General features: G+C 40.1%; 1 protein-coding gene across 3 annotated transcripts in view; it reads left to right on the plus strand.

Moving 5' to 3' along the window:
- TPRG1 (tumor protein p63 regulated 1) overlaps nt 1-16,707 on the plus strand; it is a 144,520-nt gene that overhangs the window by 110,525 nt on the left and 17,288 nt on the right. For all 3 annotated transcript variants that reach the window (XM_057738126.1, XM_057738128.1, XM_057738127.1), the window contains one exon: nt 10,618-10,771. In XM_057738126.1, the coding sequence (XP_057594109.1) occupies nt 10,618-10,771 (154 nt within the window). The remainder of the gene's footprint in view (nt 1-10,617; nt 10,772-16,707) is intronic.

A 16,707-nucleotide genomic window follows, 5' to 3' on the forward strand; every position in this document is an offset into this window, starting at 1 on the left:
CATTCATCTGTCTATGGACACTTAGGTTGCTTCCATGTCTTGGCTTTGGTAAAGAGTGCTGCTATGAACATTGGAGTGCATGTATGATTTTGAATTATAATTTTCTCCAGATATATGCCCGGGAGTGCGATTGCTACATCATATAGTAACTTTGTTTTTAGTTTTTTAAGGAATCTCCACACTGTTCTCTGTAATAAGCTATACCAATTTACATTCCCACCAGCAGTGTAGGAGGCTTTCCTTTTCTTGACATCCTCTACAGCATGTATTATTTGTAGATCTTTGATGATGGCCATTCTGACTGGCATGAGGTGATACCTCATGGTAGTTTTGATTTGCATTTCTCTAATAATTAGTGATGTTGAACATCTTTTCATGTGCCTGTTGGCCATTGTATGTCTTCTTTGGAGAAATGTCTATTTAGGTCTTTTGCTAATTTTTGGTGGGGTTGTTTTTGTTGTTGGGTTTTATTTATTTATTTAATTTTAATTTTAATTTAATTTAATTTTTGTAGTTTTGAGTGTGACTGTCAGGGCCATATTCCCTCAGTGAATTAAACCACTCCCCACAGATTCTCCAGTGGCTTCTCACTAGCTTCTATGTTAGGACTAGGCTGCTCTTCTAGAGCTTTCACTGTCCTGCTCAACCACTTACCCTCAACCCTACCAAGTTATGTAGCCTTCTTCTGGCCTGTCTCCCACACCCTGCTGACTCATATGTAGCCTAACTGGAAATAGATAAGAGCATCATAACAATACAACTCATGACACACACACTGAGTTTTCTGTTTCTCTGTTCCTCTCTCCCACCCCCAAACCAACTGGGTCTTTGCTGTCAAGAGTTCCTCTGTCTTCAGTGCACTTAATGCTATTGTTTTTCAATCACCTTCTTGACTTATCAAAGTCCTCATAACCATCAAACCCCAGCTAAAAGACCACCTACTTTACGAAGCTGTTTGACTGCTCTGAGTTTCTTGAAGACTTGTTATGTGTTCTTCAAGCTCTTTGCATGGTACTTGGTACAAGACTGAAGATCAGTAAACTTGTGTTAAATAAATGAAACCTTCTTTGATTCAACTCTAAGGGGTTGTTCCTACCTCTGAGTCTTTCTTACAATTTTATCCAAAGCAATTTCTCTGGGCCTTATAGAGGACTGTTAATGGGTATTTGCTGATAATATTGACACTCAGAGCAGTTGTTAAATATTGTGGGAGTTACACTCTTAGAGGTTTGAAGGAAGGATCAGAATATGAGGCTCCTTGTACAGAATATGAGAATGCCTGTCTACTGGAGTATGTCTCTAAGGATGACAAAATTTCATGTCATTGTCATCAGTGGCAAGCAGGTTATCATTTTTAATGCTGGGGTCACAGTTTGTTTCATTCTGACAATCATGGAGCTACAAATGGACCTTCTAAAACATGAGCATTTAGATGCCCAACACTAAAAGCGTTTCTTCTCCTTTATCTAAACCTCATGGGATTAGCTTTCCATTTAAGTGGCATCTGTGAAACCAAAGCTTTTGCTATAAAATGGACACATTACCCTTTAGGAAAGGGCCTGAGAAAGAGGGTTTTTTTTGTTTGTTTGTTTGTTTAATTAATTGCCCATGACTCCAATAGTAATGCATTCCTAGTTAACTTGTCAATGGAATTTCTAGAAATGGCGAATTAGAAAGAAGAGCTGCTGGAGTCAGGAATGTTGATAGCAGCAAGAAATGACAGCCTGATGGTGAGAGAAGAGACAGCTGATATAAGAATAAACTTAGCAGTCAAGAATCTTGGGGCTTCCTAGATGACGCAATGGTTATGAGTCCACCTGCCAATGCAGGGGACATGGGTTCGATCCCTGCTCCAGGAATATCCCACATGCCTCGGAGCAGCTAAGCCCGTGAGCCACAACTATTGAGCCTGTGCTTTAGAGCCCGTGAGCCACAACTATTGAGCCCATGTGCTGCAACTACTGAAGCTCACACACCTAGAGACTGTGCTCTGCAACAAGAGAAGCCATGGCAATGAGGAGCCCACGCACCACAACAAAGAGTAGCCCCCACTCACTGCAACTAAAAGAAAGCCTGCGCACAGCAAAAAAGACCCAATACAGACAATAAAATAAATAAATAAAAATAAATTAATTAATTAAAAAAAAAAGACTCTTTTAGGGGACTTCCCTGGATGTCCAGTGGTTAAGACTCCACACTTCCAGTGCAGGGGGTGCAGGTTCAATCCCTGGTTGGGGAACTAAGATTGCACCTGCATGGTGCTGCCAAAAAAAAAAACGTTTTAGAACTTGAGTAATAGCCTTACCCTTCACGTGCAACAGTTGGCCTGCATAAAGGAAAACATTAGAGATCGGAAAGTATTATGGGGGTTTGAGTATTAATCTAGATATTCTTCTAAATTTCGTTCTCTATTTTGGCAAAATTAAGGGGTGAAGGACATAGGACATACATGAATAATAAATCCCTTCCATGTCTTAAAGTCTGGGGCTTGTGATGATTTTTCTTAAGACATAAAAGAATTAGTTATTTTTAATATAAACTGTTTTAAAAAAAAGGATGTGAGTTTCAAAAATGATATCCATCCAAAGAATTCATTCATACGACTTCTGGAAAATAAAATATTTCCGTATGTCATTTAAGTGAAACCCAAAAGTAGATAATCCTTGGCTCTTTCTGGTCAGAAATGCTAGATATATGCATAGTTGGAGTGTCTTCTAGAGGGTATCTAATCCAATGCCTTTATTATTTTATAAGAAGGGTGTCTTAGTCTTTTTGGGGCTGCTATAACAAAACACCAGAGACTGAATAGCTTATAAACACCTGAAATTTCTCTGTCACAGTTCTGGAGCCTGGGAAGTCCAAGATCAAGGTGCCAGCAGATTCAGTGTCTAGTGAGGGCCTGCTTTCTAGTTCATGTATGGTGCCTTCTCTCTGTGTCCTCAATAGCTGAAGGGGTGAGGGACCTTTCTGGGGTCTCTTTTATAAAGGCACTAATCCTATTCATGAGAACTCTGCCCTCATGACCTAATCACCTCCCAAAGGCTTCACTCCCTAATTCCATCACCTTGGGCATTAGGAGTTCAACATATAAGTTTTGGGAGGACACAGACATTGAGAAAACATAGCAAAGGGAAATTGTGATATTGTGGGCACAGAGATATTGTGCCCAACTCTAAGCCACGCAGAAAGTTAGCACTGGTGCTAGGATTAGTCCCAGGTTTTAGTGACTGCCAGTTCAGGAATCATACTGCCATAACATGTAACATTCTTTTTTTTTTTTTTTATAAATTTATTTATTTATGTATTTATTTATTTCATTGACTGTGTTGGGTCTTTGTTGCTGCGCACGGGCTTTCTCTAGTTGCAGCGAATGGAGGCTACTCTTCGTTGTGGTGCGCAGGCTTCTCATTGCCGTGGCTTCTCTTGTTGAGAGCATGGGCTCTAGGAGCGTGGGGCTTCAATAGTTGCGGCTCACGGGCTCTAAAGCCCAGGCTCAATAGTAGTGGCGCATGGGCTTAGTTGCTCCACGGCATGTAGTATCTTCCTGGGGCAGGGATCGAACCCATGTCCCCTGCATTGGCATGCAGATTCTCAACCACTGCGCCAGCTAGGAAGTCCATAACATGTAACATTCTAAGAATGAACTCACATGGCATTCAAACTCATAGGCATCCTAACTTGGTCTGTGAATTTATTCATCCATCATCATTAAAGAAGAACTTACTGATTACCATGTACCTTGCACTCTAAGCGTCCATGTTTATTTTATTCCAAGTATTTGCTATGAACACACACACACTCTCAGACACACACACTCACACACTCACACACACACTTACACACTCTCACTCACACACACACTCACACACTCATACACACTCTCTCACACACACTCACACACACACACACACTCTCACACACACACATACCCCAACACTGTGAGCCACGAAATCTTAGGTTGTACCTTTGGTTTGGAACTCAGTCTTCTTCACCTCAGCCCTGAACATGACCACCTCAAGAACAAGTACATCTAAAGTTTCCCAAGCAGATCAACTTCTCTTTTAAGGACTTTCAGCCCTGGATATTCCATAACATTTTTCTGTTACCCTTTTTGTAATTATTCACCCTCACTTTCTTGGAGTTCTGCTTTTGTTTTCCCCTAGGTCTTTTATTCTGTAGTTTAAGATTATTTCTTCTTCTAGGAGGAGAAAGGTCAGGTCTCAGCAGCCCTCTGAGAATTTCTCTTAGCTGTTAAATTATCCTTTGGCTTTTTGTCTAATAATATACTTTATTAATACACATTATTTTGGTCTTTCTGCACAGATATTAATTTATTAGGACAGAAAAGGATCTTAGAGATGATCTAGTTCAACTACCTGATTTCACAGAGGACCTTGAAGCAGAGAGAAGAAAATGGTTCAAGTTACTCAGCAAATAGATGGCAGATCAATCCTTTGAATGCAGGCCTCCTAACTCCCAAAGTCCCCACTCTGGCACCGCACCGCCCCTGAATTCTCTCTTCATAGTCGCTGCTGATCTGTTTTACTTTATCACTTACTTCTCCCTTAAGGATTATAACCCACAGAGTCTCTTGGTTACCCATGCCAGTAAGTGGTTAATCTCACTGAGCCCAAGGCCCTGGAAACTTCTGGGAGGGAGCCAGGTGAGCAAAGAGAGCAGATAAAGGCAGCACCTGCCGATGGGTTTGGAACAGCCTGGGGACACGGAGAGAATGTAAACACATTCTGCAAATCTTATTGTCTGACTCAGAGCCAGCGTCTTTTGGGCTCTTGTCATGGAAAATATTTCGTCTGAGGTCGTTCTTTGAGCAGAAGAGCATTGAACACCCTCCAGGGTGCCAACCCAGTCCCCCCTTTTGTCCAGATTAAATAAGCAAGGGACTAACATTTCATGGGCCTAGAAGGCCCGCCTTTCAACAGTACCGGCTGGGAGGCAGGGGGAAGGAGCCGTTTGGAAAATGCACTGTGTTGCTCTGAACCGCTCTCTCCCCCTTGCTGCCCGCCTCCGCCCCTCCTCAGGCGCGGCCTCCCTCTGTTTGCTCACCCATACTTACAAGCACACGCCCTGCGTTTAGAGCAAGAGTTAATGTCTGTGCTTCCTCATAAATCTCAGTTTGCTGCCTGGAGCTATGTTTTTAATTCTGGGGGGGAGCTTTGAGATTCGAGATGAGTAGAAAGGAGGGGCAGCTGATGGAGGTAGTGATGGAAGGGGCCATTTCTCCTTCCGGGGAGCTAGCACCCTCATTTGGTTCTTTGAACAGGTAGTTTATACCTCAGCACAGCATCTGTGAACGCCAGGATGCAAGGAGAAGGGACCGTTGTGGGAAAGGATATTGGCTATCTTGCACCGCGCAGAAGGATGCGTGGCTTCTCTCTGAAGAAAGAAAAATGTATGGAATGAGCAAATTAACCCAGACAAGTGACCAGCTGTCATAGTTTTCGGTTCAGCTGGAAACGACTTCAAGGAGAGGAGTCTTTCTGCAAAAAAAAATAATTCTTGTCTCACAATGCTTGTAATTGAAGAAAGTTTTCCCTCCATTGAACTTGCGCTCCTTTTTGTATTGTTAAACTGTATTTATTTTCCATGATTGGCCCTTTGGAACGTGTTTGATAGTTTCTTCTCTATAAGCCTCATCTCTTCAACATGCCTTTGCTTTTTTGGTGTAGGAGGCAAAGATTCTATTGGGCTGCTGTGATGGCTTAAAGTAGTAATTGCTTGGGCTGTCCACCCTGCCAACAAATGTATTTGAGGAGAATTTTGCATCTGAGTCACTGAGTAGAACATGTAATTAACATGACTAAAGGATGAACCCTGGTCTTTCAAAATGCTGGTCCTCAGTTTATATACCTATAAAATGAAAGAAAGAGAAACACGCCTCTAAGGGGCCTTCCAACTCAGACAGTCTAGGATCCTAAAAATCCCCAGCTATTAAAACCCTCTTCCTCCACTAAGTTCTTACAAGCGCTAATGGATCTGTCCTTCTACTTCTCTACCTTTCTGTAAGGTTTTGAAATTTACCAGAAGTGGAGGGTACGTTGACTTTCTTTCTTCCACTACTGTGGGAATAGAGACCAGATCCAGCTGGTTTCTTTGAAAGTGGGAACAAAATAAATTGTCTAATAGGTGAACTTCTACTTCCGTAATGGGACTTTCAGGTTTTGATGTGTACTTCTTTAGGCCTGGGAAGCAGAAGATAGTAAAATAGGCCCAGAGAGCATCAGATCATGGGTTTCTGGAGTTCAGGGATTGAGCTGTATCCATTTCTCTACTCATGACAATACACTACACAAAGAATGTGCTAATTAAATGTGGAATCAAAGATAGATGACTTAGGAATGTTTCAGAGAACCAGCTCTAAGGTGATTTAAAATATTACTTTTAACCTACTAGAGAATTTTACAGAACTAGGCTTATTCAGTCTGAAGAAAAGAGAATTGAAAGGCTGTTTTGAGGTGAATGGAAGTTTCTCTGATGGATTTAAGTCTAGGTAGGAAATTACATACATCAAAACATTGATGGGAAGCAGAAGCTGAACATATTGGGTTGGACCAAAAGTGCCTTTGGTTTTTAAGTAAAAATAAAAGACACGTTTTTCATTTTCACCAAGAACTTTATTGAACAACATATTCACCCTTTTGTTCCACTACCTTCTGCCATTTTTCAGGCAACTTCATAATTCCATCTGCCCAAACCTTTTTATCTTTTTGAGCAAAGAACTCTTCCAGGTATCTTTTATAGTCTTCCAGGGAATTGAAATTTTCTCCATTAAGAGAATTTGGTGAAGACCAAAATAAATGGAAATCCGAAGGTGCAATGTCTGGTGAATACAGCAAATGAATCAGAACCTCCCAGCCAAGCTGTAACAGTTTCTGCCTGGTCATCGAAAAAACATGTGGTTTTGCGTTATCCTGATGGAAGATTGTGCATTTGCTGTTGACTAATTCCGGTTGCTTTTTGTCGAGTGCTGCTTTCAGTTGGTCTAACTGGGAGTAGTACTTGTTGGAATTAATCGTTTGGTTTTCCAGAAGGAGCTCATAATAGAGGGCTCCCTTCCTATCCCACCATATACACAACATCACCTTCTTTGGATGAAGACCAGCCTTTGGCGTGGTTGGTGGTGGTTCATTTCACTTGCCCCACGATCTCTTCCATTCCACTTTATAGTACAGTATCCACTTTTCATCGCCCATCACAGTTTGTGTTAAAAAACAGAATGTTTTCACTATGTTTAAGTAGAGAATCACATGCAGAAATATGGTCAAGAAGGTTTTTTTCACTTAACTCATGTGGAACCCAAACAGCAAAGCGATAAATATAACCAAGCTGGTGCAGATGATTTTCAGTGCTTGATTTGGATATTTTGAGTGTGCCAGCTATCTCCTGCGTGGTATAATATTGATTCTTCTCAGTTAATGTCTCAATTTGATTGCTATCAACTTCAACTGGCCTACCTGGCTGTGGAGCATCGTCCAATGAGAAATCTCCAGCATGTAACTTTGCAAACCACTTTTGACATGTTTGATCAGTCACAGCACCTTCTCCATACACTGCACAAATCCCACGTTGATTTATTTGACCAGAGCAGCTCAGTGAGAAAGACCCAGTCTTCTCACCCTGATGAAAACATTTTTTGTAATTTCCCCTTACACTTTCAGTGCTAACTTATTTTCCAATAATCTCATAATTGCTAATGTTGAGAGTGTTTAAAATTTACATTTCCTTTTGAGACAGAGATTTACTTTCTGACCTTTAGCTAGGATCCCCGGGCAGGCTTTTTGCCCACAGATTATGGCAGGCTCTTTAGGGCAATTGTTTTAACTCTGTGTCTATTGGAAATAAAGCTACAGTGCATAATGGAGGAGCTTCACTTGAAATGTATTTGGTAACTATAGCCCAGGATGGTGAAAAGATCCCTGATTAAAGTCTTGAGGGACCAGGGCTCTCACCTATCTGCAGTGATGCTTTGGGAAAGTTTTAGTCCTTTCCGAGACTCAATTTTCTCATCTCCAGAAGGAAGGCACTGGGCTGTAGCTTCCAAAAACTCTTCTAGTTCTGACATTCTACAGTTTATAAATTTTACACTACTATTCTACCACATGGTGGCTGATTTGTGCTTTTCCATGTTTGTAAAGTATCGTGGTAGCTGCTAAAGTTTCCAAGGAGTGATGGGACAATGCTCGGTGTGGGCTTTGCAGCACAAGATGTGTTCTTCTCAGGGGGGCTAATCTGATGCCCTTAAACTAAAGAAGCCATAATCCAGAGGATTCTTATGGATCCTGTATGTCCTTGACTGGGTGACTGCTAGTAGCATCATGACCATAGCTGTCTACACCATTTAGACAGAGTTACCGAGGTCATAGGATATCACCACATGGAGACACCCTAAAGGACATATGGGGAAACTGAGATTCAGAAAGAGAAATGAGCTTGCCTATAGTCACATAGCCACACAGCACTGTGTCAAAACCACGACTCTAACACAACACTCCTTGACTTCCTGTTCGTTGCAATTTTTCCTCCACTCTGTCCCCTTGGATGACCGCTCTCATGGTGAGCACGAATAACTGTTTAATAAAGCACTCCCGGTCATAAAGTCATCTATATTCTCCACAGTTGCCCTAATGACATTTCACAGAGTATGACAGACTTTTTTAGCACTCTAGTACTAAAAGATTTGCTGAGAAGTACCACCTTAGTTTTACCTTTGGAGAGACTACTTAGTTGTAGATTTCTCTTCCCAGCTATCACCTCTGGAGCTCAGGAGAGAAGATTGGCTGAACTTGTATACTTAGAAGTATACTACATCTCTGAGAAAGGGCATTGCCACACTCAAATGGATTGATTATTTAGAAATCGGGTCCATCTTGAATTTCACGCTTAAACTTCATTTGGGGTTTCCGTGAAGTGAAAGATATAAACTGTATTTACTAGGAAAGCTATCTTGGCAGATTTTCATCCCCTTTGGATAAAAGCAAAATTGTACCCAGCACATAAGTTGACATATGAAGCAGTAAATAATTGCATCGTGCCAGTTGTTTTAATGGATTCAAGTCAGAATGCTCCATTAAGCAGCATGCATAGAATAATCATTGAGCTTACGGCGTATTACCAGGCCGGGGAAAAAAGAATGAAGGAAAGTACGGGGGTGGGGGTGGGGGCAGGGAAGATAAATGTCCGTTTGGCAGCTGAGAAGATGAAGGGTTAGAAAGGGAACTTTAGAGGTATTTATGTTATTTTTATTTTCCTCTCTCTTTCTTTTTTTTTTTTTTTCCTTCCTGGGCAAAGGATTAAGTACAAAAAAAGCTGGATATCAAATATGATCAAATATAATCATCAAAAATCTAAGAACTGGGCAGCAGAATGTGCCAGGCTCTTTCCATACTTCCCTTGTGTAAGGAGACGTTGAGGAAGCAGCCATTTGGGGGTTGTATGCATATGTGTGAGTGTGTTGCCATACATCTCTACACGGATAAACATTCAGAAACCACAATGAGATTTCCAAAGGAACCTTTCCTTAATACAGGAAGTGACAGCTTTGTGAAGGCATCACAATTGAGCTCTGTTTTTTCCTTCTAGATCCCAGGATTTAATTTCTAGAAGAAATGAGAGCTCTGCGATATTCCATGGGGCTGCTCAGAATTACAGGCAACTTAGTTTTAAAGCTTGTTGAATGTAAAACACCTGAGCTTGGCTTAACCTCCAGGGACCTCTTTGCATTCAGAGACGTCTAAAACCACAAACCGTAAATTCTGATGGGTACATGCAAAAGAAGAGGCCATAGAAATTACAAATTTGTTATTCAATGTGGCCACATTCCCCTGCCACAGCTTCCCTCCCATCATCCCTCCCAAGGTGACTTTCTCTTGCTCTGCACTTGGGTTTACCAGATGACCAAGCTTGGGCTGTAACAGATAGTCGCTGCCTCCCACATACTGTGGGTTAGCACTGTGACCAGGCACAGTCTTCCTACGAGATCTGACGTGTTTGTTTCTGCAATTTTGGTGGGTGGAATTTGGGCAGAGAATAGAGAACCGTGAGACATAGAAGCTGAGGTCACAAGGCATTTTGAATTGGTCATCAACCTTCTTGGAGATCAGACATACCCTCCTACTTGGGAAGTCCAGATTCTTTTTTCAGGCATTTCTTACTTGGGTTTCCTGCTTAGTGGATACTGTAGTCATCTTCCCTCGCCTCAAAACTATCTCCCATTTTGATGAGGTCTTCCATGTTTCAATTCCTGTCCCACCACCTTGACTCTTCCTTCTTCCTTCCTTTTTTAATTTTGACCATCAGAATATTGAGTTTAGTATCCATATTTCCAGCCCTGACCTCTGTCCAGAGCACCAGACTCGCATTTCTAACTATGTATTTACCCACAGAATTCTCAACAACACCTTGAACTCGTCATGTTTGAAACCAAATCCGTCCTTTTCTTCTCACTTCCTAAATTCCCTGGAACAGTTTGACTAGTTGGTAGCCAATTATCTCAGCATCTATATGGAGGCTGAATGGGGCATTACGTTCCCTTCCCACCCTTTTCTTTTTGTTTTAATCTAATGAAAATGGCTAATCTAAAGGAAAACTCCTTTCTTGCAGGAGACAAGGGGAAGGCCTTAGGATCTACTGGGGGAGGCCAGAGCAGCAGTCGCTATTATCCCGCTGGAATCCGTGGTCCACTGAGGTGCCTTACGCTACCTTCACGGAGCACCCTATGAAATACACCAGTGAGAAGTTTCTTGAAATCTGCAAGGTAGGAGGCAGCTTGGACATCATGCTTAAATTAACTTTGTTGGTAAAGCTATGTGACTTTAAAACATGTACTGTTAAAAAAAAAATAAGGTACAACCTAGGGTTTACATAGATAAAACCTGTAATAGGTTTATAGGAATTTTTTAGTAAACAGTAGAGCTGTTTTATATTTGAAAAAACATATAATATCAATATTTATATTAACCATCCCATGCTATTTCCTCTTTGCTAATTTCTGAGCCAAAATTGTAGTGTAACATTGTTTTAAAATTGCAATAATAGTGTTTGTGTTTATTGCTTACAGGGTGCATATAATTGTCTGTGTATAATTAAATTCTAATTATTTTATTCAGGGAAGGAATGTGGAATACTGTGAAGTATGAAGTCAGATATAGCTCTGTGGTCATGTTTAAGTCATTTTTTTCCTCTGGGCCTTGGTAGTCTCATCTCTAAAATGGACACAATGCACAGCTGCCCTTCCCCTCAACCTTACTGGGACATTGAAAGGTTAAATGGGATAAAGTACATATAAATGTTCTATAAATTGTAAAGCAATGAAGAGTGTTTTTAATGCCTTTAAATCTCATCTCCCCAAATAGATTTCAAATCCATCAGTGGCAGGAAGGTCCCCTTCTAGTATTGTTTCATCTTCCCTAGAGAGACTTAAGCAGTCCTTGGACACTCTTGAGTAGTCAGAAGTAAAACAGCTGGAGCTGTAAATGCGTTGAAAAAGCAACCTTTATACTTTCAACAAAACCAGATATACACATGGGAGTGTGCTTACAGCCTAGAAATTCTCGCCTTCTCTGTTGTCTCTAAGTTTATCTTTATATGTTCTTGTTCACTTCAGAAGAGCATAACTCTTTATTCGCTATAAATTCAAAACGTGACAGTCTACATCTAAAGTCCTTCTGTGGTTGGATGGCATATATTACATTTCTTGGCTTATTTTAAACACACTTATTCATACAAGTGAATATGTATATGTATAAACAAATATTTTTAATTAAGTTCCCTATTTTATAAAAAAAGGATCTAAGGCAAAATGTTTGAGATTAGAGGCTAGATGGGGCCTTCATTCCTCCTAATATGTAGCGGAAGTTGGGTTGAAGTTCTGCTCTCAGCAGAGGTCAGTGGTTCTCTGGAGGTTTATGCAAATGCCCTCAGGGGGTTATGGTCTCAGGGTTTGCCTTTGACACCAAGCTCTTGCAGGTGTTAAATTGGTTCTTTGTATGGATCACGTTGCTAGTCTCCTTGTGATGCTTCTATTTCACAATACCTCAATCCAAGCGTCAGCATCAGCCCTTAGCCTGACGGGTAACCACCCAGAATCAACAATAACAAAAAACCAAAATGAAAACCAATAAGCAAACACAGCACTGGCACAAAGGCATTTATGTGAGAGTAGACTGAGGACTTCTGGGAGATAGAGTGGAAGTTTACATCATAATAATGCCCCCAGATTCAAATGGAATATCAGACCTCCCTATTTTTAGAAGACCTTATTGATAATAATGATGGGATGCATTGCTTCGTAATCTTCTCTCCCATCCTCTCTATCCTGCTCTTGTTCCTCCCCAAACTCCTCATCTTTTTCTCTTTCTTATTAAATGTGCAGAGTCATTTATCTGTTCCTTTTTTTATACGCTTGTTAATCCAACTGAAAGAGCTTAATAATATATGTTTCCAAAGCCATTTCCTGCCTTTAAAGGAAATCTGGATCTAATAATTAATATAATATATATTTTGAAGTAGTAATAATTCTTTTTTATGATAAGTCAAAAATAAATACCAACTGCCTTGGTTATTACATCCATCACTTCCTGGGCCAAGTCTTCTCTTATTTCTCATACCTGGTATGTTTAAAGCACTTATTCTCTGAATGTCCTTTGCTGGAAGAAATTCAGGGTAAAGGAACTGCAGAGAAAGGCCACTACATTGCTCTAGCACTTGATAATGCTTTATTTTTTTCTGCCATATAGAAATAAAATCAAGTAATTTAAAAGGAAGCTGAAAAATAAAATACCAGAAGGGGGGTGGAAATAAAAAGGGGATGGAATAACTTGTCCCCAAATGCCCATGGATGCAGTTAGTAGACTGGAGCACTAAGTTTTACCCAAGACATCCTATCTGCCAAGGCTAAAGGGGAAACTTGATGTTCATATAGCTCTTCTTGGATGGAAGTAAGAACATAGGTATCTCTGTGTGTGTGTGTGTACGTGTGCACATCCATGCACGGGTATGAGGATGGTAAGTGGTTCGTTAGCTAATCGGTTTCCAGTCAATCAAACTACTTTGTGAATCTGTTCAGTGTATGTTCTTTAAGGCTTTTCTCATCAAATTATCCTTCCGAAGTCTTTTTTTCCTTCCTGAAAACAGTCTGGAACTTTCCTTTGCCAAGCCATTTCTTAATCAGAGGCCACCCTGAGTCCCAGCTGCCTAAGAAAACAAGTGATCTCAGCCTGGGATATGAGATGATGACTACTCTGATCCAGTTCTTTGTGTCTTAGTTTCTCTTTTGTTGTTGGTTTTTATGTCACAAAGTTATTTGTGTTTAGGACATTTTCCAAAATTGGCTTTGATTAATACTCAGTTTTATTAATGTCAAAGTATAAGAAGAGCAATAATTCTGGGGATATAGAATCCTTTTTATATGAATATTTTGGCATAGTAAGATTTTATGAAGGTGATATAGACTAGTTTTTTCATTTCCCTTATGAATGAAATAAGAAGAAGTAGAAGAAGGGGGAAGAGCATAACTAAATAAAATACTTGAAGCAATTTAATGTAATTTAGCAAACCTATTATGGTAGAGGAGAAGGAATCATGTAGAGCTGAGATATCCACAGTCAAAAATTTCAGATTATTTACAATCTGACAGAATAATTTATTTTTAAAAGTATGTTTATAAAATTCATTTTTTGTTTTTACTCAGAGTCTTTTCTTCTACAGTACCTGGATGCTCTTTTTTCAACAAATGTTTTCTGGTACCTACAAGGTGCAGCTCTTATGATTGTTGTTACAAATATAAACGTAAATGAGACAAGGTTCTTGCCTTTGTGGAAGGCATTGCTTAATAGAGGAAGCAGATACAAATGCAAAGATTTTTAGTAAGTACTAAAGAATTGAAACAGAAGTTGAAATCAGGGGACGAGAAGTGGAGATACTTGAAGGTACATGGAGTATCCTAGACACAGACAGTTGAGCCACCATGATTGTATTGGCTCAGATGATAGGTGTAAGGACCTGAACTAAGCTGGGGTGCTAAGAACAGAGAGCAGGTAAAGAGACTTTGAGATATTTGGGTATCAATGGAAGAAGGTAACTGGTATGATATGGTAGATGAAGGAGAGGAAAAAGTCAAATATGTCACAGTCCGGTCTGGGTAGATGATGAATCCATTAATTTGAATGGGGGAAACTGAAAAAACAGTAGATTTAGAGGTTTAGTTTAGGACATGTTGAGTTTGAAAAGTCCATGGAATGTGGGGTTGAATTGGTGTCAGATAGTTAGAAATTTAGGTCTGTCTGAAGCTCAGGAGAAAAAATTGAGCTGGTAAGATAGGTTTCCGACCATACAACACTGGATGAAAGCTGAGTGATGGGGCTGATTGGTCAGAAAGGTACCTGAGGAAGAAGCATTAATGGAAAAAATTGCATTCAAATTCAAATTTATACTATCTCTAAGTCCTTCAGCACTGATGTAAAAATCACTGTCAAATTTATGAAATACTGTCAAAATACATTGCTTCTCTTACCTATCTCACTAACTCTTCATCACTCTACATCTGGTAAGTATGATGGTCAAATGGCCTCTTTCCAGACATTCTTGCTTATTTCCAAGCCTTACCCACCTTTTTCAACTTGTGCGTCCACATACTTTGCATTACTAGTAAAAAACAGTTGTGAAAATAGGAAATAAAATTTTTGTTGTTGATTTTCTTATTACAAGTAATAAAAACAATCTCATATAAATTAGGTAGTTACACTTTATATTTATTGATTACAGTTGGCATGTGTTCATGTAATTCAAGTAACAAAAACCATTTGAGGTCAGGATGCTATCTCTACTTTTAAAAGTGAAGGTACGTAGAGTGACTAAGTGAATTGATTAAGGTATTATAATAATAACAACTATATTTCCACATCCAAACAATTTGCTAGTGCTCAGAGAAATGATCAAAAATCAGAAAGAACTCTGTGTGTGTGTGTTCACAGTCATTGCTATGATATGATAAGATTGATATTTTACAACCAAGGTTATTTATTCTCAATTGTTTCATACACTTTATATTTGCAACTTCTAGACTTATATTTCCTCTTTTTTAAAATAAATTTATTTATTTATTTTTTGGCAGCATTAGGTCTTTTTTGCTGTGCGTGGGCTTCCTCTAGCTGCCGCTATTGGGGGCTACTCTTCATTCTGGTGCTCAGGCTTCTCACTGCAGTAGCTTCTCTTGTTACAGATCATGGGCTCTAGGTGTGTGGGCTTCATCAGCTGTGGCCCGAGGGCTTCAGTAGTTGTTGCTCGCTGGCTCTAGAGTGCAGGCTCAGTAGTTGTGGTGCACGGGCTTAGGTGCTCCGAGGCTTGTGGGATCTTCCGGGGTCAGGGATCAAACCTGTGTACCCAGCATTGGCATGCAGATTCTTAACCACTGCACCACCAGGGAAGTCCTATCTTTCCTCTTTTTAACCATTTGTTACAGAATCTGTTTCGTTTGCCCAGTGCACAGCAAGGCAAATGCTTAGATGCCAAGGTTTTCAGCAGAGAAAGGGTTTATTCACTAGGCAGCCAAGCAAGGAGATGGATGAACAGATCTCAAATCAGCCTCCCAAAATACAAGGGTCTTGGGATATTTATGGGATAAAGAAACAGGGTGGTCTGAGGCATGGGAAAAGGTGAGTGGAGGCAAGAAAAAATTGAGGTAATCCATGTTCTGTGCAGGCATATCTGAATCACATGCTTCTTCTTAGGATGTGTATTCAGAAAGTGGCAGTGTTAGTATAATCTGAGGGTGGAGTTTTTGGCCCTCTGACATCAAAAGGTCATCCTTTGCACACTTACACATGCCTGGTTGAATGGTCGGTGGTCTCAACCAATTTGAACTGGTTTAGACTAGCTCCATATTCCTGAAAAACAACTTAAACCACCATTTCTATGGCCACCCATAAGTTAGAGGTGTTATCTATAGGAAGCTGTTAAAGGAATCTTGTGATACATTCTCTCACCTACCTGAAGCTTGGAGTGCATGCATTTATAGGAACAATTAAAGTGAGCTTAGTTAATGAAGGCAGGTTAGAGAATAGAATTTATTAAGCAAGTTAAAATTCAAAGGGATCTAATTGATGGCTGCTCTTGGTTTCATATTGTCTTGCTGGATTCTTGGACTGTGTGGAGAGGAACTAGCGATGGAGCCCAGAGCTGTAGAAGAATAGTGAGTAGGCCAGGGCTGCTCTACAGCCTAATCACAGTGATTTACAGACCAACCCTTTTCACATTTGTCTGGCATCTTTCTCCTTCTTTTCAAGGGAATTGTGAAAGGGAACCAATGTTTTAGCGATCAAATATAACTTTATATTCTTAACTCTTGGTTTCATGCCACATCAATTAAATAAATAAATATTTATTTATTTATTTATATATTTTAATTTTAATTTTTTTTGGCTGCATGGCTTTCGGGATCTTAGTTCCCTGACCAGGGATTGAACCCGAGCCCTAGCAGCCGAGTCCTAACCACCAGACTGCCAGCGGATTCCCTAACAAATATTTACTGAGTCCCCACCTGGCACTGAATACTACCTGCTGAGCAATGCTGTAGATACTTGTTGGGATCGCAAGAAGAATAAAACAGATTTTGCCCTCCGGACACTTAAAGTGTAGACAGAGAAGGCAAAAAACATAATTAACAAATTATAATTTAATGTACAAATACTGTTG

This window comes from Hippopotamus amphibius, chromosome 6 (genome assembly GCF_030028045.1).
Source record: "Hippopotamus amphibius kiboko isolate mHipAmp2 chromosome 6, mHipAmp2.hap2, whole genome shotgun sequence".
Lineage (NCBI taxonomy): Eukaryota > Metazoa > Chordata > Mammalia > Artiodactyla > Hippopotamidae > Hippopotamus > Hippopotamus amphibius.